Below are 27,888 nucleotides of genomic sequence, written 5' to 3' on the forward strand. Positions count from 1 at the left end.
TCTGTTGAAGTTGGGTCGTTTGGACATCAGGGTCATGTCAGGAAGATTTTGAGTCTCCAGTTGTTCAAACCCAATAACAGAAATCACCCGCTGACTGCATACACGACCGCCAAATGGTACTGCAGCTCTTCAAGAGAAAGCAAAGAAGGCTGTGATGTGCTGAATCCTAATAACCTAAGCAATAACATAGCAATGCATTAAAACTATTTAGAACACATTAAAAACTGCATAGATGCTCTGGCAACCATCCACAACACCTGAGCCTAGTCTTTAAGGACCCATCTGACTCGACATAGTGATGCAATTGGAGTTAGTCATTTGCTCCTCTGTTGGTAGGATCTCATTTCAAATGGGAAGATGCAGTGGAAACATAGCTGCTCTCCAAGGGGCTCATAAGTGGAATTCAAATTTGAGAGTGAGGATTGGTCATGTTGGGTCTATTTAGGCAACTTAACATGCATGAAGCTGTACCATACAATACAATACAATATTATACTATACAATGCTATACTATACAATAATATACTGTACCAAACTATACAATAATATACTGTTCTATACCATACAATACAATATTATACAATGCAATACTATACAATACTATACTATACCATACTATACAATAATATACTGTACTATACAATAATATACTATACCAAACTATACAATAATATACTGTACTATACCATACAATACAATATTATACAATGCAATACTATACAATACAATACTATACAATACCATACTATACAATAATATACTGTACTATACAATACTATTCTATACCATACTATACAATAATATACTATACCATACTGTACAATAATATACTGTACTATACAATACAATACTATACAATAATATACTGTACTATACCATACAATATTATACTATACAATGCAATACTATACAATAATATACTATACCATACTATACAATAATATACTGTACTATACCATACAATAATATACTATACAATGCAATACTATACAATAATATACTATACCATACTATACAATAATATACTGTACTATACCATACAATAATATACTATACAATGCAATACCATACAATAATATACTATACCATACTATACAATAATATACTGTACTATACAATACAATACTATACAATAATATACTGTACTACACCATACAATATTATACTATACAATGCAATACTATACAATAATATACTATACCATACTATACAATAATATACTGTACTATACCATACAATAATATACTATACAATGCAATACCATACAATACAATACTATACAAAAATATACTGTACTATACCATACAATATTATACTATACAATGCAATACTATACAATAATATACTATACCATACTATACAATAATATACTGTACTATACCATACAATATTATACTATATAATGCAATACTATACAATAATATACTGTACTATACCATACAATAATATACTGTACTATACCATACAATACAATACAATATTATACTATACAATAATATACTGTACTATACCATACAATACTATACTATACTATACAATACAATACTATACTATACCATACAATACTATACTATACCATACAATACTATACTATACCATACAATACAATACTATACTATACCATACTTTACAATAATATACTGTACTATACCATACAATACAACATTATACTATACTATACTATACTATACTATACCATATAATACTATACTGTACTATACTATACAATACTACACCATACAATACTATGCAATGCAATACTATACTATACCATACTATACAATAATATACTGTACTGTACTATACCAAACAATACAATAATATACTATACCATACTATACAATAATATACTGTACTATACCATACAATAATATACTATACAATGCAATACCATACAATACAATACTATACTATACAATAATATACTGTACTATACCATACAATATTATACTATACAATGCAATACTATACAATAATATACTATACCATACTATACAATAATATACTGTACTATACCATACAATAATATACTGTACTATACCATACAATACAATACAATATTATACTATACAATAATATACTGTACTATACCATACAATACAATACAATATTATACTATACAATAATATACTATACCATACTATACAATAATATACTGTACTATACCATACAATACTATACTATACCATACAATACAATACTATACTATACCATACTATACAATAATATACTGTACTATACCATACAATACAAAATTATACTATACCATACCATACAATAATATACTGTACTATACCATACAATACAACATTATACTATACTATACTATACTATACCATATAATACTATACTGTACTATACTATACAATACTACACCATACAATACTATGCAATGCAATACTATACTATACCATACTATACAATAATATACTGTACTGTACTATACCAAACAATACACTATTATACTATACTATACTATACTATACCATATAATACTATACTGTACTATACTATACAATACTACACCATACAATACTATGCAATGCAATACTATACTATACCATACAATAATATACTGTACTGTACTATACCAAACAATACACTATTATACTATACTATACCATATAATACTATACTGTACTATACAATACTATACTGTACCATACAATACTATACTGTACCATACAATACTATACAATATTATACTATACAATGCAATACTATACTATACAATACTATACTGTACTGTACTATACTATACCATACAATACAATACTATACAATGCATTACTATACCATACCATACAATAATATACTGTAATGTACTATACTATACTATACAATACTATACTATACTGTACCATACCATACAATACTATACAACATTATACCATACCATACAATAATATACTGTACTGTACTATACCATACAATACAATACAATACAATACTACAACATACTATACCATACCATACCATCCATCCATCCATCCATCCATCCATCCATCTTCAACCGCTTATCCGAAGTCTGGTCGCGGGGGCAGCTGCTCCAGCAGGGGGCCCCAAACTTCCCTATCCCGAGCCACATTAACCAGCTCTGACTGGGGGACCCCGAGGCGTTCCCAGGCCAGTTTGGAGATGTAATCTCTCCACCTAATCCTGGGTCCGCCACCTTTCTGAGGAAGCCCATTTCGGCCGCTTGTACTCGTGACCTAGTTCTTTCGGTCATGACCCAGCCTTCATGACCATAGGTGAGGGTAGGAACAAAAATTGACCGGTAGATCGAGAGCTTTGCCTTCCAGCTCAGCTCTCTTTTCGTGACAACGGTGCGACAGAGCGAATGCAATACCGCCCCCGCTGCCCCGATTCTCCGGCCAACCTCCCGCTCCATTGTCCCCTCACTCGTGAACAAGACCCCGAGGTACTTGAACTCCTTCACTTGGGGCAATACCTCCTCCCCTACCTGGAGTACACACTCCATCGGTTTCCTGCTGATACCATACAATAATATACTATATAGATTTTTATATTCTATAATATATATTTTCTCACTTCATGACATTTACTTTGATAAAGTGGCAAAATATAATTGAATTTACCATCACATCATACAGTGTATAGAGAATTAAAATAAATATGCTCATTGTATGAGATTCATCTTAATTTGAAAAGTGGCTCAATTTACTCTTATTCACCCTACTAATACTATAATATGCTACACTATATGTTACCATACTAGACTTTGTGTTGATGAATCAACCACACACACACACACACACACACACACACACACACATATATATATTATTATTTTTGATGCAGGTTATCCATTATATATTGAAATCTATTGAGATAGTTTGCATTTCCTCTTTGAAATTCTGCTGTCCTTAAAGAAGCAACATCAGATTCAGATATGACAGATATATGTGACTGACACCATTTACACACACACACACACACACACACACACACACACACACACACACACACACACACACACCGTAGTGTTTCCATGTTTTATGGGGACTTTCCATAGACATAATGGTTTTTATACTGTACAAACTTTATATTCTATCCCCTAAACCTAACCCTACCCCTAAACCTAACCCTCACAGAAAACTTTCTGCATTTTTACATTTTAAAAAAACATAATTTAGTATGATTTATAAGCTGTTTTCCTCATGGAGACCGACAAAATGTCCCCACAAGGTCAAAAATGTCGGGTTTTACTATCCTTATGGGGACATTTGGTCCCCACAAAGTGATAAATACACGCTCACACACACACACACACACACACACACACACACACACACACACACACACACACACACACACACATTTAAATCCCTCTTACCCAGAGTAGTAGTTCTGGCTTACCTGAGTGTGTGCTGGGGAAGATGATGTACCAAGTCCTAGCTGAGCTGTGCGTTGCCAGGGTTTGAATGTGAGAGCACTGTAGGGTGAGTGCTGGTTTCAGCCTGCACTGTTGATGACATCATCTTGGCAAATTTAGCCAAACGACAGGCGCTACATGGGGCAGAGTATTTGTGAACCCCTGCCCACCGCCTATAATACAAACCTGATCCCACTTCTGTGCGTGAGAATACAGGTATGTGTATGTTTGGAGGGTTTGTGTGTGAGTGTGTGTGTGTATTTGTTTTTGTTGTCATTGGAAATTTTACACTCAGTTTTGGTGAGAATCCATCCATGATGCATATGATTTGTACAATATATTAGACATTATTTTCTCTGTCATGATAATACAATACCTTTCTCTCAATTTGTTAATATGGAAAGCTCTTTTATCCATAGCAACCTGCAGAACATTTGACAGTCCCCTTGGAGCAACCCAAAAGTAAGCGTTTAAGGGCACTTAGGGTTTGTGTAAACTCATGTATTGTCCCTACTGGAGATTTCTGGGGACTTGGGATCAGTTTTAGACAAGATCTTTAACAACTTAGCCACAATACATAATGTGCTTGATTGTTTGGTTTATGAGAACATGTGCTACTTGAACCATTCGGTGCAGTCGGCAATCAAGTAACAGTGATTAGACATGGTGTAAAGCATTTTGAATACCTCTAAGGTTAAAAAGGCGCTATATAAGTTTACATTTAATGGTAAAAGTTGAAACCACAGTCCACACTTTCTGTCACTTTCTGAAGCCAGAGGATATATCAGCATATGTCAATGAGAGGTGACCCAAACTCATCTGCATCTGTCAGTGCTCAAAGTCACAAGCAGTTGACATCACAACAATAGAGCTGCACTCATAAAGTGAAGGGCTCCGGCTTCTCCTGAGGGATTCTTAAGAGTGAGACTGTGTCCAGAAGAGCTACAGGTCTCTGAGTCAGACAAACAGGTCAGTCGGTCCCATTACACACACACTGTAGATTGAGCTGTGATGTACATTATAGGATAATGGCAGGTCAGGGCTTCACTGTCATGAATAAATGCACAAACTTTGAGAATATGACAGATTTCTTTTGATGATGCTTGTACTGTCTTATTCTGTATTATCTGTTGTTCCACAGTTATCCCTTCAAATTTGTCTTTTGATTGGGACAGCTGCTGGCTTATCTCTCGCGTTGGCGCTGTCAGCATGTACGGGCTGCTGTGTGAAAGTCTACACGACTTTATTAAGGAATCGTACGGCGATGACGTGTGGAAGCTGGTCAGAGAGAGAGCCGACGTCCGACTCCACTCCTTTGTAACTCATCAGGTTAGAATCTGAACAGGAAAAAATGAAAACTGACCAAGAGATTAGAACATCATCTAAAACATTTATAATGTATTTTTTGACACACATATGAAAGTTTGACATATATGAAATCACACTTGAGAATTGACGCTGGCTATCACCCCTGAAGCCGCGAGTTTGAATCCAGGGCGTGCTGAGTGACTCAGCCAGGTCTCCTAAGCAACCAAATTGGCCCGGTTGCTAGGGAGGGTAGAGTCACATGGGGTAACCTCCTCGTGGTGGTGATTAGTGGTTCTCGCTCTCAATGGGGCGTGTGGTGAGTTGTGTGTGGATCATGGAGAGTAGCATGAGCCTCCACATGCTGTGAGTCTCCGCGGTGTCACGCACAACGAGTCACGTGATAAGATGCGCGCAGATTGACGGTCTCAGACGTGGAGGCAATTGAGACTCGTCCTCCGCCACCCGGATTGAGTCGAGTAAACGCGCCACCACAAGGACCTACTAAGTAGTGGGAATTTGGCATTCCAAATTTGGGAGAAAAAGGGGAGACAAAAATGTAAAAATTCTACTTTAATTCTATTTTTAATTTATTATTATGGGCTATATAAAAATTCTATTCATTTGGCATACTTATCTATATTCCAGGATTCCTTGTGATAAATATTTGAAGAGTAAATTACAAATGGAAGAATTCTGCGTAAATTTGCATTTCATTGGTCAAAAGTCATATATTACAAACAGAAAGAAATAAAACGCATTATGCATCATTTAAATGGGTTTTATTTATTATTTGAATCATTACCTAGATTGCCAGTAAATGTAAAAAAGCTATATAAAGAAATGTGGAATACAAAAGATCAAACTGTGTGGATGTACCTACTGTATATAAATCTCTGTGTGCTTGTGGAGGTCTACAGTGAGAGTGTAATTCCACGTATCGCTAAAGCCGCGAGTGGCGTCACTGGAACCCCGTATAATGACCTGATGAACTCATGGGGGGTTTACTTCCTGGGATTTGTGGGAAAATACGGATACGACAGAATCCTCAAGGTACAATCAGGTTTGTGTACGCTGCTCTGAATTGATCTACGTATATTGCATCCTCTGAATGTTATGCATTCGTGCATGCGTGTCAGGTGTTGGGTCGTCATGTTCGTGACTTTGTGAATGGTCTGGATAACCTGCATGAGTACCTGCGCTTCAGTTACCCTAAAGTCCAACCGCCTACCTTCTTCTGCCAGGAGGAGTCGGCTACTGGAGTCACATTGCACTACAGGTGAAAAGCTAGTCTGTCATAGCTCAGGATAATCAAGGGTTAATGGAGTTCTCAGTTGTGCTTCATAGAAGTATCAACTTTGTCTCAGATGTTTATGTTCCTGTGGATAGGGCCGTTTCTAGGCATAGGTGAACTAGGCGATCGCCTAGGGCAGTGGTTCTCAAACTTTTTACACCAAGTACCACCTCAGAAAATATTTGGTTCTTCAAGTACCACCATAACGACCAACATTAAAATACAGTAGTAGTAGGCCTAACTATTCAGCTACAGTTAACATTCATTTATATTTAACCTTTTCACAAAATTCGCTGCCCTCGAGTGTGCGTTTTTCAAGGCAACCGTTATAGAACGCGTCACTTTATTGTTTCCATGGTGACGCGTCATTGCTTGTCACGTGACCACAGCCACTGAACGACTGATGATCTGTTTTTATTTCCTTTTTTATTCAAAATATTCACAAATTTGTTAGCTATACTATAGCATTACCTTTATAAACATCACCTTTATAATTATCACGTTAGTTGAGCTCTATGCGCGATGGTCGCCACCTGATTATAATGGATATGGAATATTATTGCCGCTTCCATAGACATCAGTGTGTATTTTACAAACTCTAAATATATTGTTTTTTTTTAGTACTTATGTGAATTTAAATGTCTGAAACCTAAAATAAACATTATGTGGATGAAAACACTGAATAGTTGTGAATGATAGGACTCCGCTGAGCGCGTACGTCTCTGGCTCAGCGTCAGCCAACGCGCGAAAGCACAGTTTGAATTTATCAGTTGGTCAAGTCATGCACTAACCGTTCTACTCACACCGGTGAGATCGAAATTCAGTGATTCCTCTGCGTACCACTAGAGGGAGTCTGCGTGCCGCACTTTCAGAACCACTGGCCTAGGGCACCACTAGCTTGAGGGGACGCCATTGATTTGTCCATGGGTGTTGTGTATTAATTTCAGGAGTAAACGTAAAGGTTACCTGCATTACGCCATGGGTCAGCTGAGACAGATGGGTAAACAGTTCTATGACACTGACATTCATGTTGAGGTTCTGTCTGAACAGCTGGTGGGAGATTACTCACATGTTACCATGAGGTGAGATACACAAACACACACAAAAAAGAGGTATACACATTAACTATTAATTTAAAAATTAAATAAATTAAAACCAACACTAACAATTCGTCTGTCCGAGGCAAAGACGCGTAATCTAATGACAGTCACCTCAACATCGGTCTCCCTTGATGCGTTTGATTACGCACAGGCGAGTTTAAGTCGATGCGGACCAGGAGGAAGGTTTGAGTACGTTTTTTGTTCATATTTTAATCATATTTGTTTTTGTAATATTGCGTTGTTCATATGTCGTGTTTTAGTGGCCTCCGCTGTCACTGCGGGGAAAAACATTCAACAGCTTCATGTCTCTGTTGTTCATCTGTTCTCTTCATAAATAAATAAATGTATAACCTGTAAGTTCATGAAAAAATGAAAATGTGAACGAAAATAAAATCTATTAAATGTCATATTATCGTTAAAATCTGAAATTTGAAATGACGGGTACTAATAGATTATGACGGAATTTTTACGACCCTGTCCAATGACGGACGATGAGAGAGTCTAACACGAGCACTGTGTGGGACTATTTTGTTTTTTGCATAGCCGAATTTCAATTTAGAATTTTTTTAGTCGTAAAAAGTGTGCCGTGGCAGAAAAGAGATTGGGAAACACTGATATATATATATATATATTAGGGCTGTCAATCACTTACATTTTTTTATTGAATTAATTACATGGTGTCCTGATCATAGACTGTAAAAAAAGATGGACGACGCCCCTTCGCTCTTTTCCATTGGTGAGAACTGAAGCCGCCAGTGTCCCGATATGGCGCTGACATCTTGGGACTTGAGTCTGCACAGTTGCGATTTCGGGACCAGACCTGCGCAGTAGTGAGCAGGAAGTAAAGCCGCGAAATCAAGGCCCCGCCCTCACTCTCGCCGAATCAATCGCAAGCACACGCCCCTGCCCCTGTGAAATAATTAATTATAGAAATGTACATATTCAATTTAAAGCTCCAATCTCCTCAGTCCTCCGAAGATCCCGAAAAAAAAGTCTGTTGGTGCTTCAGTGACTACTTCGCTCAGAGAACCTGTCAATCACAGCTGTCAATCATGATGTCACAGCACCGTTTTTATAGCATCAAATAACTAAAAACAAACTTATTTTGAAAACAAACACTTGAAATGACATCAACGTGATAGAAACGACAGTAAATGACAGAAACTATCTTTGGAAAAAAGATATGTGAAGTGTAATTTAATTGTTTAGTTGGTCTCACGTCCCGTTGAATAACATGGGGAGGCGGGGTTTATGACCTATATTAGGACCAGTCACCGGGGGGCGATCGAGACGTTTTGGCTTCACTTTTGAGGGCTTGAGCTGCACACTTGATCCTTATTAATTAATCGCATTTAATCGCATATACAAATATTGGATGAGAAAGCCATTTTGAATTAAAATGGCAGACTCCTTTGTCATGCAAGGGCTATTATTTAATTTAAATATTTATTATTAATCAAACTTTTTGGCTTAAAATATTATGTAACCTAAATGCACACAATTTCATAATATTTTCAGACCTCTGCGTAATTTGGCAAAATTACATTGATGGCCAATAAAAATACTCCATCACAAGAATTTGTTTTACTTAAAATTTTCCTTGTTTTCTTCAAACATCACTTGTCTAATATTTCATCTCAAGCATGCTAACAAACTTTACAAAAATCAATATTGGGGGGAAAATGGTTTGGTGTGGTGTAAATGAGGCCACAACTGTGGGACTGCCGTAGTTTTTAATTGAAATAAATAATTTTCACAATATGAATATTGAATTTCTTTCGATTATTACATTTTATACATATGATAATTCGTAATTTTCTAATGGATTTTCATAGTTTAATATTGAAGTTTTGGTCTGGGACAATTCTAAAACCATAAATCTATACTCAAAAGGCATAGTAAATGTTTTAAAGGGGTCATGACATGAGTTTTTTTTATTGTATTATTATGTTCCCTTAGGTGCAATTATAGTATTAATATATTTTTTTTTAAGAAAAACTTTTAAAATCTAGTGATTTATGACCTTTTCCCACCCTGTTTCTCATCCTCTGATTCAAACAGTCTGTTTTGGGGGCGTTTTCCATTTAAGACTTCAGTGTTAACGCCCACTGTTATGATTGGCTAACGTCAGTGCCTATGTATCAATTATTGACGCCCCAGCCAGAACAATATGCAAGTAAACTAAGTAAAAACACTGTGATTATTCATAATGAATGAAATTGCGCTTTAAAAAGTAGTTTAAAGTTTAAAATAGATTACTTACAGTTTGCGTCGTCGTTGTTCCCAGAATAGTCAGCACGGACTTATCTTTGAGCAACAGTTTTCTGGCAAAGCCAGCATCATATTGAGATTTGTTCTCAAAACAGTCATCCTTAAAATGACTGGGACGTCCATAAAAAATAAACTGCATCCATTTTTCCCTGACGTCTGGATCTTTCGGCAGCTTATTCAGAGGTTTTGTTTGACCACAGCCAGGAACAGCACATCTGTGTGGCATCGTAATTTTCCTGTGCACAAGTAGTCTCTGTCAGAGCTCGCTGTCCATCGACTGAACACTTGTGAGGCGACGGCGATACTGAAATGAGCGTGAGTTGTCTTGCGCTTAAAGCGTAGTTATCTTGTGCTGGAGGCGGTCATATGCAAACGCTGTTACGTCACTTCTAACCGACACGTCACTTCTAACCATGAATCCAGAACGAGCTGTATTTTGAGCTTGATTAAATAAATGATTCGTTTAGAATGGGGAGGACGTCTTAAAATATTAAACTTGCAGGACGTTTTAATGATACAAAGACCTCTTATATACCAAAAGATCAAGGCAAATTTGGTTTCTCATGTCATGACCCCTTTAATGTGACCTTTAAATAACATGAAGAAAAAAATGTGATCTGTTCATGTGAATAAAGATCAAGCCTAGGACATGACAGTGCCTGAAGTTAACAGCATTTGTGGTTGTAACGTGTTAGAGAACTGCCGTGAAGCCCACGGGACACGTGGTAGTTGTAATGACACCATTACATGTTTATTTCAGATTAAACTTTGATAACTCAGCGTATCGCTATATTCAGAAAGAGGACGAAGAGGAACAAGAGATTCTTCCGATCACTAGCGACTTTTTCTTCGAAGTTTTCCCCTTCAATATTGTGTTCAGAAAGGTGACTCTCACGTCCTCTGATTACCAGCTCAAACACACTGGCATTGCCATGTAATGTGTCATGTTTTCGGTCAATAGGATATGGTCGTGCATAACGTTGGCTCTGGATTGGCCACTGTCTTTCCTGACCTAGACGGGAAGAAGATCAATGATGCTTTTTTACTGGCCCGCCCTCTTGTGGAGTTCACGTGGAACATGGTAAGACACGCATGACATTAGATAGCAATTGATCAATCAATGAATCAACCTATTCATCCATCCATCCATCAACTCTGTCCCAGATCATCTCCCACCCTAACAATCTGTTTGAGATCATGTCTAAGGAGCCGGTGAAGAGAGAGAGAAACCTTCATAACAGAGTGCAGAGTAAGGAAGGTTCAATGTACCGTTCTCACCACTGCTGCCGCTGTATGTGATGGGTGTTTCTCAGACGTTCTATGTGTGTGTCTCTCACAGACTCTGATTATGAGAACGCCAATCGCTCTGCAGATGTGGACGTGGAGCTGATGGCTTTCCAGTCAATCATTGGAGACGATTATAAAGGTCAGTCACCCATCTGACCTCACAGAAACACTCTTGCTCAGAGGAGCTACATCATTCATACAGTGATTTAAAAACGATATTTTCTGTCAACCAACTAACATTTAGTAGACTAAAATTCCCCTTGCAACATTTCCAGAGAGTTCGTAGTCTAGTATAGCCAGATTATTGACTATCGGCGTAATGCCTGGTCCACGTTGCCTCTTCTTGTGGTCAGAATGTGCCAAATTAGCAACCAACCAGACTGTTTGCTGTATCATTTAGGGGTGGGTTTGTCTTAAATGATACCATAATAATAGACTGACATGGGAAAAAAGCAGGAAAGCAGGAGAGATGGCTCGCAATCCCTGGATGAGTCTGCTATGTGGATTTGTGGTTATTATAACGAAATATCAGAACGCTAGACGGCACCATTGACCAATCAGAATGGAGTATTCCAGAAAGCCGTGTAATAACATGTGTTAATGCATTAGACCTTATAGGCAAACAATTAACAATACTGTACAGCATTTATTAAACATAAAATAACAACATTTTTAAATCAAAAGTTGTATTTGTTAACATTAATGCCCCATGAATGAACGTGAACTAACAATAAACAATTGTATTATTACTATATAACATTAACTAAGATTTATAAATGATATAACAATATTGTTCATTGTTTGCCTGTAAGACCTAATGCATAAACTAATGTTGTAACACAACTCCCGAAGACTCAATTCTGATTTGGCAATGGCGCCATCTAGTGGTCTGGTATTTCTCTGTAACAACCGCACATCATTAGACTTATGACTATCGTCATAATGCCTGGTCCACTTTGCCTCTTCTTATGGTCAAAAAGTGCCCACTTAGACAGAAAGAGACAATCTGACATGTAAAGCACCCAACCAACCAACCAGACTGTGTTTTTGTATTATGTATCATTTAGGGGTGGGTTTGTCTTAAATGATACCATAATAATTTACTGGCATGGAACAGAAGTCATGCAAATAATGCACTTTAGTAACCTCCATTTTGGATTTTTTAAAGCAAAGAAAATAATATACAAATGCTATTGTCCCTTGTAATGAGGTTAGGTGTGCAAGGAGGAGGCGCGAACAGGCTAAACAGTCAATGTAAAGTTTAATTTTAAAACTCAACGTGAAGCAAACCTAAACAAACACAGACACATATGCAACACGTGGCTCTCGCTCTCTCGAACTGATGCCTCGGGCTAGTCTTTATCCCCCTGCTTCAGGGCCGGCCATGTGTCCACATGGCACAGCCCGGGCCTGCCCTCCTCCTCGTCACACTCCTCCTTTGCCCAACTCGGGCCGGGGAAACCCCTGGCATGGCACACTTCTCTCCCTTCCTTGAGGGGGGGTTGTTGCCCTTCCAGGTCTTCCCCGCCTTTTAGAGCCCTGGGAGAGGTAAGGGGAGGGAAAGGGGAGAAGGAAAGAGTGATACGGAGCGACAGAGAGAAGAGAGATAGAGAGAGAACTTACTCGCCGGCTCCTGGACGCACTGTTGCCTGGACCTCAACCACTCCTAGGCCCTTTGCCGGAATTCAGCTCGCTCCTCCCCCGGCAGGCGGCAGCGAGTCCTCTGGTCTCTGGTGGACTGAACCGCTCCTCCCCATCTTTGGCAGATGGCAGCGGTTCCTCTGGCTCTCGGCGGCTGGCAGCGACCCCTCTGTTCCCAGGCAATTTGCGGCACCAGTGTAATGAGGTAAGTTGGGCAAGGAGGAGGCGGGATCCGGCTAAACAATCAACGTAATGCAACGTTGGCTGCGTGCGTCTCTCTCTCTCTTGAACTGTCGTCTATGGCTCGCCTTTATCCCCTTCCCGGCTGATTAGTCTGATTCAGGGCCGTCCATGTGTCCTCACAGCCCAGTCCTGACCACCTCCTCATCACATCCCTATATTTTTAAAATATCAATAAAAACTCCCTGGGATATTACTTGCCCTCGCCACTTAAAATTATTTAATTTTTTTATTCATTTTAATCTAAACAACCTTCCGTTCTATTATTTTCACACAAATTGTGTTGCTCCATCAATATTTAATAAAAATACTTCAGTCTTCATGTCATCATTGGTCCGTGACCTTCAGCTCTCACTGGATTGTCACAGTTGAGTGTGAAGCCGCTGGATGAGGATTAGCACCTCTAAATCTGAGGCCATGGTTCTCAGCTGGAAACCGATGGAGTGCGTACTCCAGGTAGGGAAGGAGGTATTGCCCCAAGTGAAGGAGTTCAAGTACCTCGGGGTCTTGTTCACGAGTGAGGGGACAATGGAGCGGGAGGTTGGCCGGAGAATCGGGGCAGCGGGGGCGGTATTCCACTCGCTCTATCACACCGTTGTCACGAAAAGAGAGCTGAGCCAGAAGGCAAAGCTCTCGATCTACCGGTCAATTTTCATTCCTACCCTCACCTATGGTCATGAAGGCTGGGTCATGACCGAAAGAACTAGGTCGCGAGTACAAGCGGCCGAAATGGGCTTCCTCAGAAGGGTGGCGGGCTTCTCCCTTAGAGATAGGGTGAGGAGCTCAGTCATCCGTGAGGAGCTCGGAGTAGAGCCGCTGCTCCTTTGCGTCGAAAGAAGTCAGTTGAGGTGGTTTGGGCATCTGGTAAGAATGCCCCCTGGGCGCCTCCCGAGGGAGGTGTTTCAGGCACGTCCAGCTGGGAGGAGGCCTCGGGGAAGACCCTGGACTATGTGGAGAGGAACGCCTCGGGGTCCCCCAGTCAGAGCTGGCTAATGTGGCTCGGGATAGGGAAGTTTGGGGCCCCCTGCTGGAGCAGCTGCCCCCGTGACCCGACTTCGGATAAGCGGTTGAAGATGGATGGATGGATTTTTTTTCAATCTTGATACTCTTAGTAACCAGAATAAAGCACTTTTTCATTAAGGTCTGCCTTTAGCCCCATTCTACCCCGCCATTTTTTGTACACATTGGCAAATCCAGTAGAACACAAAGATTTATTTTATTTGTCTGAATTCGGGCAAATTCTACAAGCGTTGTCCCTGTAATTCCAGATTATGTCAGGATTAGGTTTAGAAGTTTTGAGGTTTAGAGTTAACATTGCAGTAACGTTTCTGTGATCATCTTTTTTATTGTGTCAGATGGAAACAGCGCCAATGCCACGGAGAGCTGGGGTGATGGCAGCCGCTGTCTGAAACTGAAGGGCCAGATGAGATACATGCCCGAGTGGGAGTCCATCATCTTTCTGGGGACACCAGTGTAAAACACACACAAATACAAACACATGTGTACAATGACATGAGGGTAGCTGAAATGAAATACTTTTGCAAAGTTGACATGTCCAGCAGTTTGAAGTATGTATGCAGCTTTTACTTCCTCATATTAATTGTGAGACTACTTGGAATATTTGAACTTTAGTGATGACTCTCTGTGGCCAGGGGCGGAGCTAGGGGGTGGCCAGGGGTAGCCATGGCCATCATGGATTGAAGCCTGGCCACGCCATGGGCCACTCCACTCACAATTGCCATTTTGGTCATTTTTTGTCTTGGGCACATTTTCTTTTTTAGAGGTGGAACCGTCTCTGTACAACCGCAACACATAGGAGACTTAACACCTCTCTGTACCAGGTGTCACTGTATCCATTCCCCTCCGTTTTTGCATCCATGCGCCTCTGCTTTCCAATTAAACATGGCCGTGCTTAATGGAAAGATATATTATTATTTGAGTCAAAGGCAGCAGGTGCAGTTCTTTCAGTGTGGTGGTAGTGTGTTATCTCGTTTCAGCATGGAGAGTTTAAGTGCCATGTTTAAGACTGGTCTGTACATCAATGACTTGAGCATGCATGACTCGAGCAGAGATCTGGTGCTGGCAGGAACACAACAGTCTGAAGAGCTCAAGAGAGCACTTATACAGGTACAGAGAGAGAGAAGAGCTGGCAGTGCTTTTGTGTGGCTTTTGAGTGTCCTGTTTGGAAGGATCAATGAACATAAATATATATAAAGCTGGTCTATATCAGACCCAGTTATAGCAAACCAAACTGCAAATTAGACCATCTCTAATAATATTCAATTGGACCGAGTTCCAAAAAAAGAGGAGTGAAATGAGATCTGAGCCTATTTTTGAGGTATGGGACAGTGTGAATGCAACGAAAACTGTTTATTTTCACTTGGTTCACAATTGGTCCATTTAAAGGGGCCTGAGTTTGGTTCTTTTAAAGAGGACTAAAGTGTGAAAACACACTAGACAACACTTTTGCATTTATGCATTTGGCAGACGCTTTTATCCAAAGCGACTTACAGTGCACTTATTACAGGGACAATCCCCCCGGAGCAACCTGGAGTTAAGTGCCTTGCTCAAGGACACAATGGTGGTGGCTGTGGGGCTCGAACCAACAACCTTCTGATTACCAGATTACCAGTAATGTGCTTTAGACCACTACACCACCACCACTCCTGTCCGAGCACCAAAGACACGTTCTTCTCTCTTTAGCTGTCCCTCACTTTCTATACACATTTTCTCTCACACAGGAGCAGAAGAAATCCAGCAAACTAGAGGAGAGCATGAAAATGTTGGACTATGAGATGAAGAAGACGGATGATCTTCTGTACAGAATGATTCCCAAACCTGTTGCTAAGAGACTGCGGAAGGGAGAACCAGCCGTGAACACCTGTGAGGTCAGAACGTTCACACCTTGCACTTTATGAGCACCCGAGTCTCATATAAACCAATGATTATTTTATTTTATTTTAGCATTATTATTAGTATTATTTTGGTATCTGATGTTATCGAAGATACTATTATTACAGCTGATAATTGCAATAATTGAGTAACAGTATGAATTGTTATTATCAAAATGCCAAAGCTACTCTTTTTCTAATGCATTGTGATCACTGGCTGCCAAATTCACAATAACAAATTTGCTTTATTTGATTTACATTGAATAAAAAATACTAAATAAATTAAACATTAGGTCAAGATTTGAACTCAAGCACCCTAGCATGCAGTAGGCCACTAAAGCGGGTCGGCCACTAATCGCAGGGTTGGTGGTTCAAATCCCGGCCCACACGACTCAACATGCCGAAGTGTCCTTGGGCAAGACACTGAACCCCAAGTTGCTCCCAATGGCAGGCTAGTGCCTTGCATAGCAGCTCTCCCGTCATTGGTGTATGAATGGGTGAATGAGTCACAGTGTAAAGCGCTTTGAATACCGTTAAGGCTTAAAAAGGTCTATATAAGTGCAGACCATTTACCATTTAAAAAGTTTTTATTTTATTTAAATTTTTTGCCTAAGGCATCAAGTGAACCAGGGCTGCCATTGGTGCCCCCTCAAAAAACACAAGCGCATTTTTGGTTGGAGGATTCACTGAAACGTGTCATCTGTTTCAGGTGTTTCCTGATGTGACCATCCTGTTCAGTGATGTGGTGGGCTTCACCCGAATCTGCAGTCACATCACACCCATGCAGGTGGTCTCCATGCTCAACACCATGTACACTCTCTTTGATACGCTCAGTGAGAAGCACAGAGTGTTTAAGGTCAGTTCAACTTTATGCTCCTGGTGCTTTTGATGCTTTTCTTATAAGATCCCAACACAATCACACATTATTCAGGGGTCCATCTAAAATGCACACATTTACATTTACGCATTTGGCAGATGCTTTTATCCAAAGCGACTTACAGTGCATTTATTACAGGGACAATCCCCCCGGGGCAACCTGGAGTTAAGTGTCTTGCTCAAGGACACAATGGTGGTGGCTGTGGGGATCAAACCAGTGACCTTCTGAACAGTTCTGATTAGCAGTTATGTGCTTTAGCCCACTTCGCCACCACCACTCAGGCGGTGTGGCATACATCATTTATGCACAAATTTTGCAAATATAAACAATTAAGAAATAAAGCAACTTTTCCATCCTATATATCCAAGAGAGCAAAATCGGCACATCTGGGGAAATTGGTGCAAAATAGAAATGGAAATATTTGAAAAATCTTGGAAATTTTATTAGCATCTCAAGCATCTTTATTTTTAACATTCCCTAGCGTCTCTAGCAATATCCCAAAATCTCGTAACTTAAAGTGTAATTAGAATAACTGCCCTTGGTTGCGTTTCCCAAAAGCGTCGTAAGCGTAAGTAGATCTTAGAAACCATTGGCGCCAATTTCTTTTGAGAAATGCAGCCCTGGATTGATCTTGTTGAGTTAACTCAATTATCCAAGTTCTGTCACTCAGTTGACGGTTGTGAGTCTCTTTAGAGAGCCTCGGTTGCCTCTGAGCTTTGAGAAAAGGCCAATGAGAATTGGCGAACTGAATTTGTATGTCCCTCCCCTGGACATACAGGTATAAAAGAGGGAATTGTGTTTAGTCAGGTTTTGCACTGAGGTTACAATGGTTGACACGGTGTTGTGGCAAGAGGGACACACCGTCTCGTTCCCTCCATCAGGGAACGGGGGTTACAACAGTAACCTAGACATTCCCCTTCTCTCACTTACTCGACGTTGTGTCGAAGAAGTGACACTAAGGGCTCTCAAGAGAGACCCCTAGTGTCACTTCATGGACACAACGTCTCGTTCCCTCCATCAGGGAACGGAGGTTATGACAGTAACCTAGACGTTTTTGTTGGCTGAACTGATAGTGGGCGGCTGTGGCTCAGGTGGTAGAGCGGGTTGGCCACTAATCGCAGGGTTGGCGGTTTGATTCCCGGCCCATGTGACTCCACATGCCGATGAGTCACTGAACCCCAAATCGTTCCCAATGGCAGGCTAGCGCCTTTCATGACAGCTCTGCTGCCATGTGTGTGTGTGTGTGTGTGTGTGTGTGTGTGTGTGTGTGTGTGTGTGTGTGTGTGTGTGTGTGTGTGTGTGTGTGTGTGTGCAGGTTGAAACTATTGGTGATGCGTACATGGTGGTGGCCGGTGCTCCAGAAAAGACAAAGTACCACGGCCACAATATTTGCGACATGGCTCTGGATATGGTTCGATCTATTGATCATCTCAAAGACCCGTCCAACGGAAACAACATCCAGATCCGTGTGGGTGCGTCTTCTCTTTTTTGTGCTGCTGGTGTTGGAGTTGATGACTTATAAAGCCATACGATAGCTTTGTGTGAGGAAAAGAAACAAATTTAAGTTGTTATTTGCTGAAAATCTTCCGATGTAGCACTCAAGAAAATCTAGCTTCACGCCAAGTGACCCACTTTTTTTAATTGAACAATTTATGCATGGAGCCATATTTGAGAGCCCCATATTGCTAGGATTTAACCCTTAATAATGAAGATACAAAGGGGAAATTTATTGTGAACCATAATATAAAAGGATATTAACACACACATTTTTACCTCCCTACAAATGAATGGATTACTCAGTATTGATCCATGACATTTAAACTTTTTCATATCACTTTCACTGGTAAAACAATGATCAGAAACTAAATTATAATCATGGGATGTCTGGTTGAGTTCACAGAATGACCCAACTAATATTTTAAGGTCACTTTGCTATTTTCACCTCTGCTGATCTCTGAATGCTCCTCTCAGGTATTCACTCTGGTATGGTGGTCGCTGGGGTCGTGGGTCACAAGATGCCTCGCTATGGTCTCCATGGGGACACAGTGCACACAGCTTCTGCCATGGAAAGCAATGGAAAGGTACTGTAAATGTACAGTAACAGCAAAAGCAGTAAACTGGAGTAACACAGCCTGTTTCAATCCAAATTGAAAATTCTGTCATTACTTATTCACTCTCATGTTGTTCCATAACTGTACAATGAAAGCATACATTATTGGCAGTGTTGGGGAGTAATCTAATGGAATACATTACAAATTACATTTTACAGCATGTATTCGCTAAGCTGTAATCTGTAGTGGAATACATTTTAAAAGTAATCCTCTCAACCTTGTGTATTGGTACCCTTTTATTTGCTTTTCAGACAGACGTCTGTGAATCATTGATTTCTGTAGCATTTATAAGGGACTGTTCAACCAAAAATAAAAATTCTCTCATGAATTACTCACCCTCATGCCAGCCCTGATGAGTATGACTTTCTGTCACTTTCTGATGAACACAAATACATTTTTTTTAGAAGGATATCTCAGCTCTGTAGGTCCATACAATGCAAGTGAATGGATGCCAAAACTTTGAAGCTCCAAAAATCTATTAAAATCCATAAAACTCCAGTGGTTTAATCCATGTCTTTAGAAGTGATATTATAGGTGTGTGAGTGAAACAGATTAATACATTATTTTTTACTATAAATTTCCACCTTTGACCAGTCCCAACCATTAGGTGTCAATATGCACAGAGAATGCTAATCACCAAAAAAATGAAAGACGAAGAATGTGAAAGTGGAAATATTGACTTAAATATTGATTTGTTTTTCACCCACACCTATCATATCACTTCAGGAGACTTGGATTATACCACTGGAGTCTTGTGGATTACTTTTATGCTGCATTTATGTGATTTTTGAGGATTCAAAGTTCTGGCCACCATTCACTTGCATTATGAGGACCTACAGAGCTGAGATATTCTTATAAAAATCTTGGTTTGTGTTCAGCAGAAGAAAGAAAGTCACACACACATGAGATGGCATGAGGGTGAGTAAATGATGAGAGAATTTTCATTTTTGGGTGAACTGTCCCTTTAAACATAAATTATGGAGCTAATTCCATTTTAATCAAAAGCAATAACCAGCATTTATTAGATTACTTGTATGATGTTTTGTTTGATGTGTGTTTCTCTGTTTTTATGAGGGCTGCTGCTGCTTGATTGACATTTCACTCTATTGCTCATTATCTGGTCTGTTATTATAGGAAATGCACATTCAACTGAGTAGCGCTACTTACGAGCACCTGAAGGGAAGTCACTTTATCTTTGAGAGACGTGGCACCATCACCATCAAGGTCAGTCTCTCAACAACTGCACAGACAAAAAGGACACAAAGTCTGTTTATACATGATTTCTCAAACAGGGCCACCTGAGGTACTGCAGTAGGGGGAGCTGGGTGTCTCTCTGACCACTTTATTTATTAAAGTTTTAAGTAAGTCTGTTTTTAAGAGACCAAAAGCATTTCTAAGATGAAGCTAATTCAAGCATCACTATTACTACTGCTCATTCTTAGGCCGAAGTTTAATAATTAGGATGACCACTTATTGACATAAGGATTACAATTAAGTAATTTGTAGCTGTGTCTCTTATTGGTTTCATTCGTTTTTTTCTCTTGACAGGGGAATGTGGAGATCGAGACATACTGGCTGAAAGGAAAGAGAGATAAAGATGGAAACGCTCGGGCCGCTTGTCCACAGTTTGAAGCTCGGACCATCATTAAAGCTGCTATCTCTGCTCCAGAGCCTCCGACTGATGATGAAGTGCTGGTAAAAGCATGTTGTTTTCACCCAAAAAATAAATAAAACTGAGGACAAATACAAAACCTTAAATGACCCTTGTAGTTATCTTAGAAGAATCAAACATTGATCTAATTTAAAGTCTAAATTAAGTCAAAATTGAAAGTTCTCTCATAATTTACTCACCCTCATATCGTTCCAATCCAAACAAAAAAGGAGACTTTTCAATTAATTTTGTGGTCTGTCTTTTTAAAACAATGGCAATTGATAATAACTCACTTAAAAAACTAAAAACATTACCCAAAAGTATGATAAAAAAAAGTTAATGTGATTTGTGCATCATATTCCAGGCATACAGTAAGTTTTGGTGAGAAAAAAATCTGAAATAAAAGTACTTTTTATGTGATAATGTTGCCGTCTATTTTATATTTTATATATGTCAAAAAGGTTTGAATTATAAATATACATATATACTCACCTAAAGGATTATTAGGAACACCATACTAATACTGTGTTTGACCCTCTTTCGCCTTCAGAACTGCCTTAATTCTACGTGGCATTGATTCAACAAGGTGCTGAAAGCATTCTTTAGAAATGTTGGCCCATATTGATAGGATAGCATCTTGCAGTTGATGGAGATTTGTGGGATGCACATCCAGGGCACGAAGCTCCCGTTCCACCACATCCCAAAGATGCTCTATTGGGTTGAGATCTGGTGACTGTGGGGGCCATTTTAGTACAGTGAACTCATTGTCATGTTCAAGAAACCAATTTGAAATGATTCGAGCTTTGTGACATGGTGCATTATCCTGCTGGAAGTAGCCATCAGAGGATGGGTACATGGTGGCCATAAAGGGACGGACATGGTCAGAAACAATGCTCAGGTAGGCCGTGGCATTTAAACGATGCCCAATTGGCACTAAGGGGCCTAAAGTGTGCCAAGAAAACATCCCCCACACCATTACACCACCACCAGCAGCCTGCACAGTGGTAACAAGGCATGATGGATCCATGTTCTCATTCTGTTTACGCCAAATTCTGACTCTACCATCTGAATGTCTCAACAGAAATCGAGACTCATCAGACCAGGCAACATTTTTCCAGTCTTCAACTGTCCAATTTTGGTGAGCTCTTGCAAATTGTAGCCTCTTTTTCCTATTTGTAGTGGAGATGAGTGGTACCCGGTGGGGTCTTCTGCTGTTGTAGCCCATCCGCCTCAAGGTTGTGCGTGTTGTGGCTTCACAAATGCTTTGCTGCATACCTCGGTTGTAACGAGTGGTTATTTCAGGCAAAGTTGCTCTTCTATCAGCTTGAATCAGTCGGCCCATTCTCCTCTGACCTCTAGCATCAACAAGGCATTTTCGCCCACAGGACTGCCGCATACTGGATGTTTTTCCCTTTTCACACCATTCTTTGTAAACCCTGGAACTGGTTGTGCATGAAAATCCCAGTAACTGAGCAGATTGTGAAATACTCAGACCAGCCCGTCTGGCATCAACAACCATGCCACGCTCAAAATTGCTTAAATCACCTTTCTTTCCCATTCTGACATTCAGTTTGGAGTTCAGGAGATTGTCTTGACCAGGACCACACCCCTAAATGCATTGAAGCAACTGCCATGTGATTGGTTGATTAGATAATTGCATTAATGAGAAATTGAACAGGTGTTCCTAATAATCCTTTAGGTGAGTGTATATATATATATATATATATATATATATATATATATATATATATATATTGATATATAGTGTAAATCTGAATATATAGTTATAAATCTGAATATATAGTTATAAATACTGAATATATAGTTATAAATACTGAATATGTAGTTATAAATACTGAATATGTAGTTATAAATCTGAATATATAGTTACAAATCTAAATATATAGTTATAAATACTGAATATATAGTTATAAATACTGAATATGTAGTTATAAATCTGAATATATAGTTATACATTCTGAATATATAGTTATAAATACTGAATATATAGTTATACATTCTGAATATATAGTTATAAATACTGAATATATAGTTATAAATACTGAATATATAGTTATAAATCTGAATATATAGTTACAAATCTGAATATTAGTTATAAATCTGAATATATTGTTATAAATTCTGAATATATAGTTATAAATCTGAATATATTGTTATAAATACTGAATATATAGTTATAAATCTGAATGTATTGTTATAAATTCTGAATATATAGTTATAAATCTGAATATATATAGTTATAAATCTGAATATATAGTTACAAATCTGAATATATAGTTATAAATACTGAATATATAGTTATAAATTCTGAATATATAGTTACAAATCTGAATATATAGTTATAAATCTGAATGTATTGTTATAAATTCTGAATATATAGTTATAAATCTGAATATATATAGTTATAAATCTGAATATATAGTTATACATTCTGAATATATAGTTATAAATACTGAATATATAGTTATACATTCTGAATATATAGTTATAAATACTGAATATATAGTTATAAATACTGAATATATAGTTATAAATCTGAATATATTGTTACAAATCTGAATATATAGTTATAAATCTGAATATATAGTTATACATTCTGAATATATAGTTATAAATACTGAATATATAGTTATATATTCTGAATATATAGTTATAAATACTGAATATATAGTTATAAATTCTGAATATATAGTTATAAATCTGAATATATATTTATAAATACTGAATATATAGTTATAAATCTGAATATATATAGTTATAAATCTGAATATATAGTTACAAATCTGAATATATAGTTATAAATACTGAATATATAGTTATAAATTCTGAATATATAGTTACAAATCTGAATATATTGTTATAAATCTGAATGTATTGTTATAAATTCTGAATATATAGTTATAAATCTGAATATATATAGTTATAAATCTGAATATATAGTTATACATTCTGAATATATAGTTATAAATACTGAATATATAGTTATACATTCTGAATATATAGTTATAAATACTGAATATATAGTTATAAATACTGAATATATAGTTATAAATCTGAATATATTGTTACAAATCTGAATATATAGTTATAAATCTGAATATATAGTTATACATTCTGAATATATAGTTATAAATACTGAATATATAGTTATACATTCTGAATATATAGTTATAAATACTGAATATATAGTTATAAATTCTGAATATATAGTTATAAATCTGAATATATATTTATAAATACTGAATATATAGTTATAAATCTGAATATATATAGTTATAAATCTGAATATATAGTTACAAATCTGAATATATAGTTATAAATACTGAATATATAGTTATAAATTCTGAATATATAGTTACAAATCTGAATATATAGTTATAAATCTGAATGTATTGTTATAAATTCTGAATATATAGTTGTAAATCTGAATATATAGTTATAAATACTGAATATATAGTTATAAATCTGAATATATAGTTACAAATCTGAATATATAGTTATAAATACTGAATATATAGTTATAAATCTGAATATATAGTTACACATCTGAATATATTGTTATAAATTCTGAATATATAGTTATAAATTCTGAATATATAGTTATAAATACTGAATATATAGTTATAAATCTGAATATATAGTTACACATCTGAATATATTGTTATAAATTCTGAATATATAGTTATAAATTCTGAATATATAGTTACAAATCTGAATATATAGTTATAAATCTGAATGTATTGTTATAAATTCTGAATATATAGTTATAAATCTGAATATATAGTTATAAATCTGAATATATAGTTATAAATACTGAATATATAGTTATAAATCTGAATATATAGTTATAAATACTGAATATATAGTTATAAATCTGAATATATAGTTATAAATACTGAATATATAGTTATAAATCTGAATATATAGTTATAAATCTGAATATATAGTTATAAATACTGAATATATAGTTATAAATCTGAATATATAGTTATAAATACTGAATATATAGTTATAAAAACTGAATATATAGTTATAAATATTGAATATATAGTTATAAATCTGAATATATAGTTATAAATACTGAATATATAGTTATAAATCTGAATATATAGTTATAAATACTGAATATATAGTTATAAATCTGAATATATAGTTATAAATACTGAATATATAGTTATAAATCTGAATATATAGTTATAAATACTGAATATATAGTTATAAATACTGAATATATAGTTATAAATACTGAATATATAGTTATAAATCTGAATATATAGTTATAAATACTGAATATATAGTTATAAATACTGAATATATAGTTATAAATCTGAATATATAGTTATAAATACTGAATATATAGTTATAAATACTGAATATATAGTTATAAATCTGAATATATAGTTATAAATACTGAATATATAGTTATAAATCTGAATATATAGTTACAAATCTGAATATATAGTTATAAATCTGAATATATAGTTATAAATACTGAATATATAGTTACAAATCTGAATATATAGTTATAAATACTGAATATATAGTTATAAATTCTAAATGTATTGTTATAAATTCTGAATATATAGTTATAAATTCTAAATGTATTTTTATAAATTCTGAATATATAGTAACTGATCCAGAATTTCCTTAATCTGAATCCTGAATTTAATGTTAAAATCCTTAATTTATTGTTATAAATCTGAACATATTTCTTATAAATACTGAATAGATAGTTGCTAATGCAAAAATATTGGTGTTAATCCTGAATATTTCATTGTAAATCGTGATGTACATTTATTAATACATCCTTAATATATTGTCAAAATTCTGAATATATAAATGTAACTGAATATATACTGCAGTTATAAATCTTGAATATATTGAGGTAAATGTAAATATACATAGTTATTAATTTGATATAACAATATCAAATCTTTGTATAGGAGAGATTCATATATAATTTCACATTCTTGCCTATAGAGTCATATACTGTATTTTATATTACGTAAGAAGCATTTTGCAAGTGACTAAGAAGAACGCATGTCTTGACCACTTGGTTGCCTTTTTTTCGCATTTTCTTTTACAGTTCTTTGAAAGATTACTAATTTTCTTTCTCACCAGGTGTTTCCCTCAGTGACCGGAGAAGATGAGGATGATGTGAAATCTATCCAATCTCACCACATAAAGATGGAAACATCTGGAAACTCTTTGGAGGTATCCATGGAGGAATGTCGAATGGAGGAAACGTCCATCAGTAAGGTGAACCACTACTGACCTTGTGAAATTTCTCTGATAATGAGATACTACACAAAGACACAAAGAAAATGTGAAATTCTCTCTCAGTCTCATTACAAGGATGCCCTGCAGCACAGCAGTCTTCATGATCCACACATTGAACTCGACTCGGCTGAGTTTTATGGGCGAGATTCTATAATGGAGTCTCCCGCTGGCTCCTGTGGCTCCTGTGATTCCTGCGGCTCTGAGAAAAGCACCATGTGCTCTGTGTGCTAATAATGGCAATCAGGGCAACATGTAGCTGAAGGCTTATCGTGTTCGATTTGTGTTCACACTGAAAGTCCATTTTATTTTATTAGGTTTAAGCTTTATGAATAGTTGTGCCTTGTAGCAGCTATTAGCCTGTGCTTTATATGTACATTTAATTTTATTATGTTTGTTATATATATCTCACAAATAAAGGTCTGGGTCTCATTTCACCCCAAGATAAGAAAATTAAGGTTATTTTAGAACAAAAAGGAATTATTATTATTGCATTGTGACTTTATTTTCATGACAATTAAGCACATTGATTACCTCCCAATTCTTGTTACTGTAAAAAATCCCATTCTCATAACTGTGACGACAGTAGTTTGGTTACTAGGTGGTTGCTAGGGTTTTTTGGGTGGTTGCTTGGGCATCGTTAATTGGTTACTGGGGTTGGTTGCTAGGGTGTTTTGGGTGGTTACTAGGGGGGTTGCTAGGGCAATGTGATGTGGTTACTAAGGGGGTTGCTAGGGCAATGTGATGTGGTTGCTAGGGCAATATGATGTGGTTACTAGGGGGTTGCTAGGGCAATGTGATGTGGTTACTAGGGGGGTTGCTAGGGCAATGTGATGTGGTTACTAGGGGGGTTGCTAGGGCAATGTGATGTGGTTACTAGGGGGGTTGCTAGGGCAATGTGATGTGGTTACTAGGGTGTTCTAGGTGGTTGCCAAGGCATTGTAGGTAATGGTCAACCGTTATGGGTTTTTTAATGGCCGATGCTGATATCCAGAGAGCAGGGTGGTTGATAGGCTGATACAATGCCGATATATCACACAATTTAATATAGTAAATAATATAAACATAAAATTGCTAAAAAAAGGAATAAATCTTATTTACTCAGTTTCACACAAAACTCAGTCCAGAGAGTCAAAAGCTCCAAGTTTATTGGTGTGTATATGATGGAGGACCTCTCCTGGACTCTCAACACCACCTGTCTAGCCAGGCCCAGCAGCACCTCCACTTCCTTGGGAGGCTGAATAGAGCCAAACTGCCCCCTCCCCTTTTTTAAAATTATTTTTTATATATATATTTGCTGGTGAAATTTGACTTCATCATCACGTCATTTTATTGACCATTTTCAGTTTCGTTTTAGTACTCTTGGAAAAACATTTGCTCTTAGAGTAATTGAATTCACAATTTGGCACATTCAGGAATTACAGTATATGAAATGGACGTTTTGAATCCATCCATTGCACAAAAGCAGAATCTCTCCCATTTAATAACTCTTCAAATCTGAAAATGATTCATCTTGACTGTGTTTT

General features: G+C 37.0%; 1 protein-coding gene across 1 annotated transcript; it reads left to right on the forward strand.

Moving 5' to 3' along the window:
- Positions 1-5,290: 5,290 nt before the first annotated feature.
- On the forward strand, positions 5,291-26,596 carry LOC127663257 (soluble guanylate cyclase 88E-like). The gene is made up of 19 exons (XM_052154776.1): positions 5,291-5,365; positions 5,538-5,725; positions 6,614-6,754; positions 6,841-6,980; positions 7,943-8,077; positions 11,127-11,250; positions 11,328-11,447; positions 11,531-11,615; positions 11,706-11,792; positions 14,890-15,007; positions 15,532-15,661; positions 16,276-16,422; positions 17,135-17,281; positions 18,618-18,774; positions 19,274-19,383; positions 20,548-20,637; positions 20,962-21,108; positions 26,207-26,344; positions 26,429-26,596. Exons 2-19 carry the CDS (start codon positions 5,606-5,608, stop codon positions 26,594-26,596), a joined length of 2,304 nt encoding a protein of 767 aa, XP_052010736.1. The 5' UTR covers positions 5,291-5,365; positions 5,538-5,605.
- The last annotated feature ends 1,292 nt before the right edge of the window (positions 26,597-27,888 follow it).

Source organism: Xyrauchen texanus, chromosome 23 (genome assembly GCF_025860055.1).
Source record: "Xyrauchen texanus isolate HMW12.3.18 chromosome 23, RBS_HiC_50CHRs, whole genome shotgun sequence".
Classification (NCBI taxonomy): Eukaryota; Metazoa; Chordata; class Actinopteri; order Cypriniformes; family Catostomidae; genus Xyrauchen; species Xyrauchen texanus.

What these genes read in the sequence shown, in the direction of transcription:
- LOC127663257 (XM_052154776.1), top strand. Translation starts at nt 5,606, where the DNA reads ATGTACGGGCTGCTGTGTGAAAGTCTACACGACTTTATTAAGGAATCG. An exon ending in GATACGACAGAATCCTCAAG is followed by an intron (nt 6,755 to 6,840) that starts GTACAATCAGGT and finishes CATGCGTGTCAG; the next exon opens with GTGTTGGGTCGTCATGTTCG. An exon ending in TCAAGAGAGCACTTATACAG is followed by an intron (nt 15,662 to 16,275) that starts GTACAGAGAGAG and finishes TCTCTCACACAG; the next exon opens with GAGCAGAAGAAATCCAGCAA.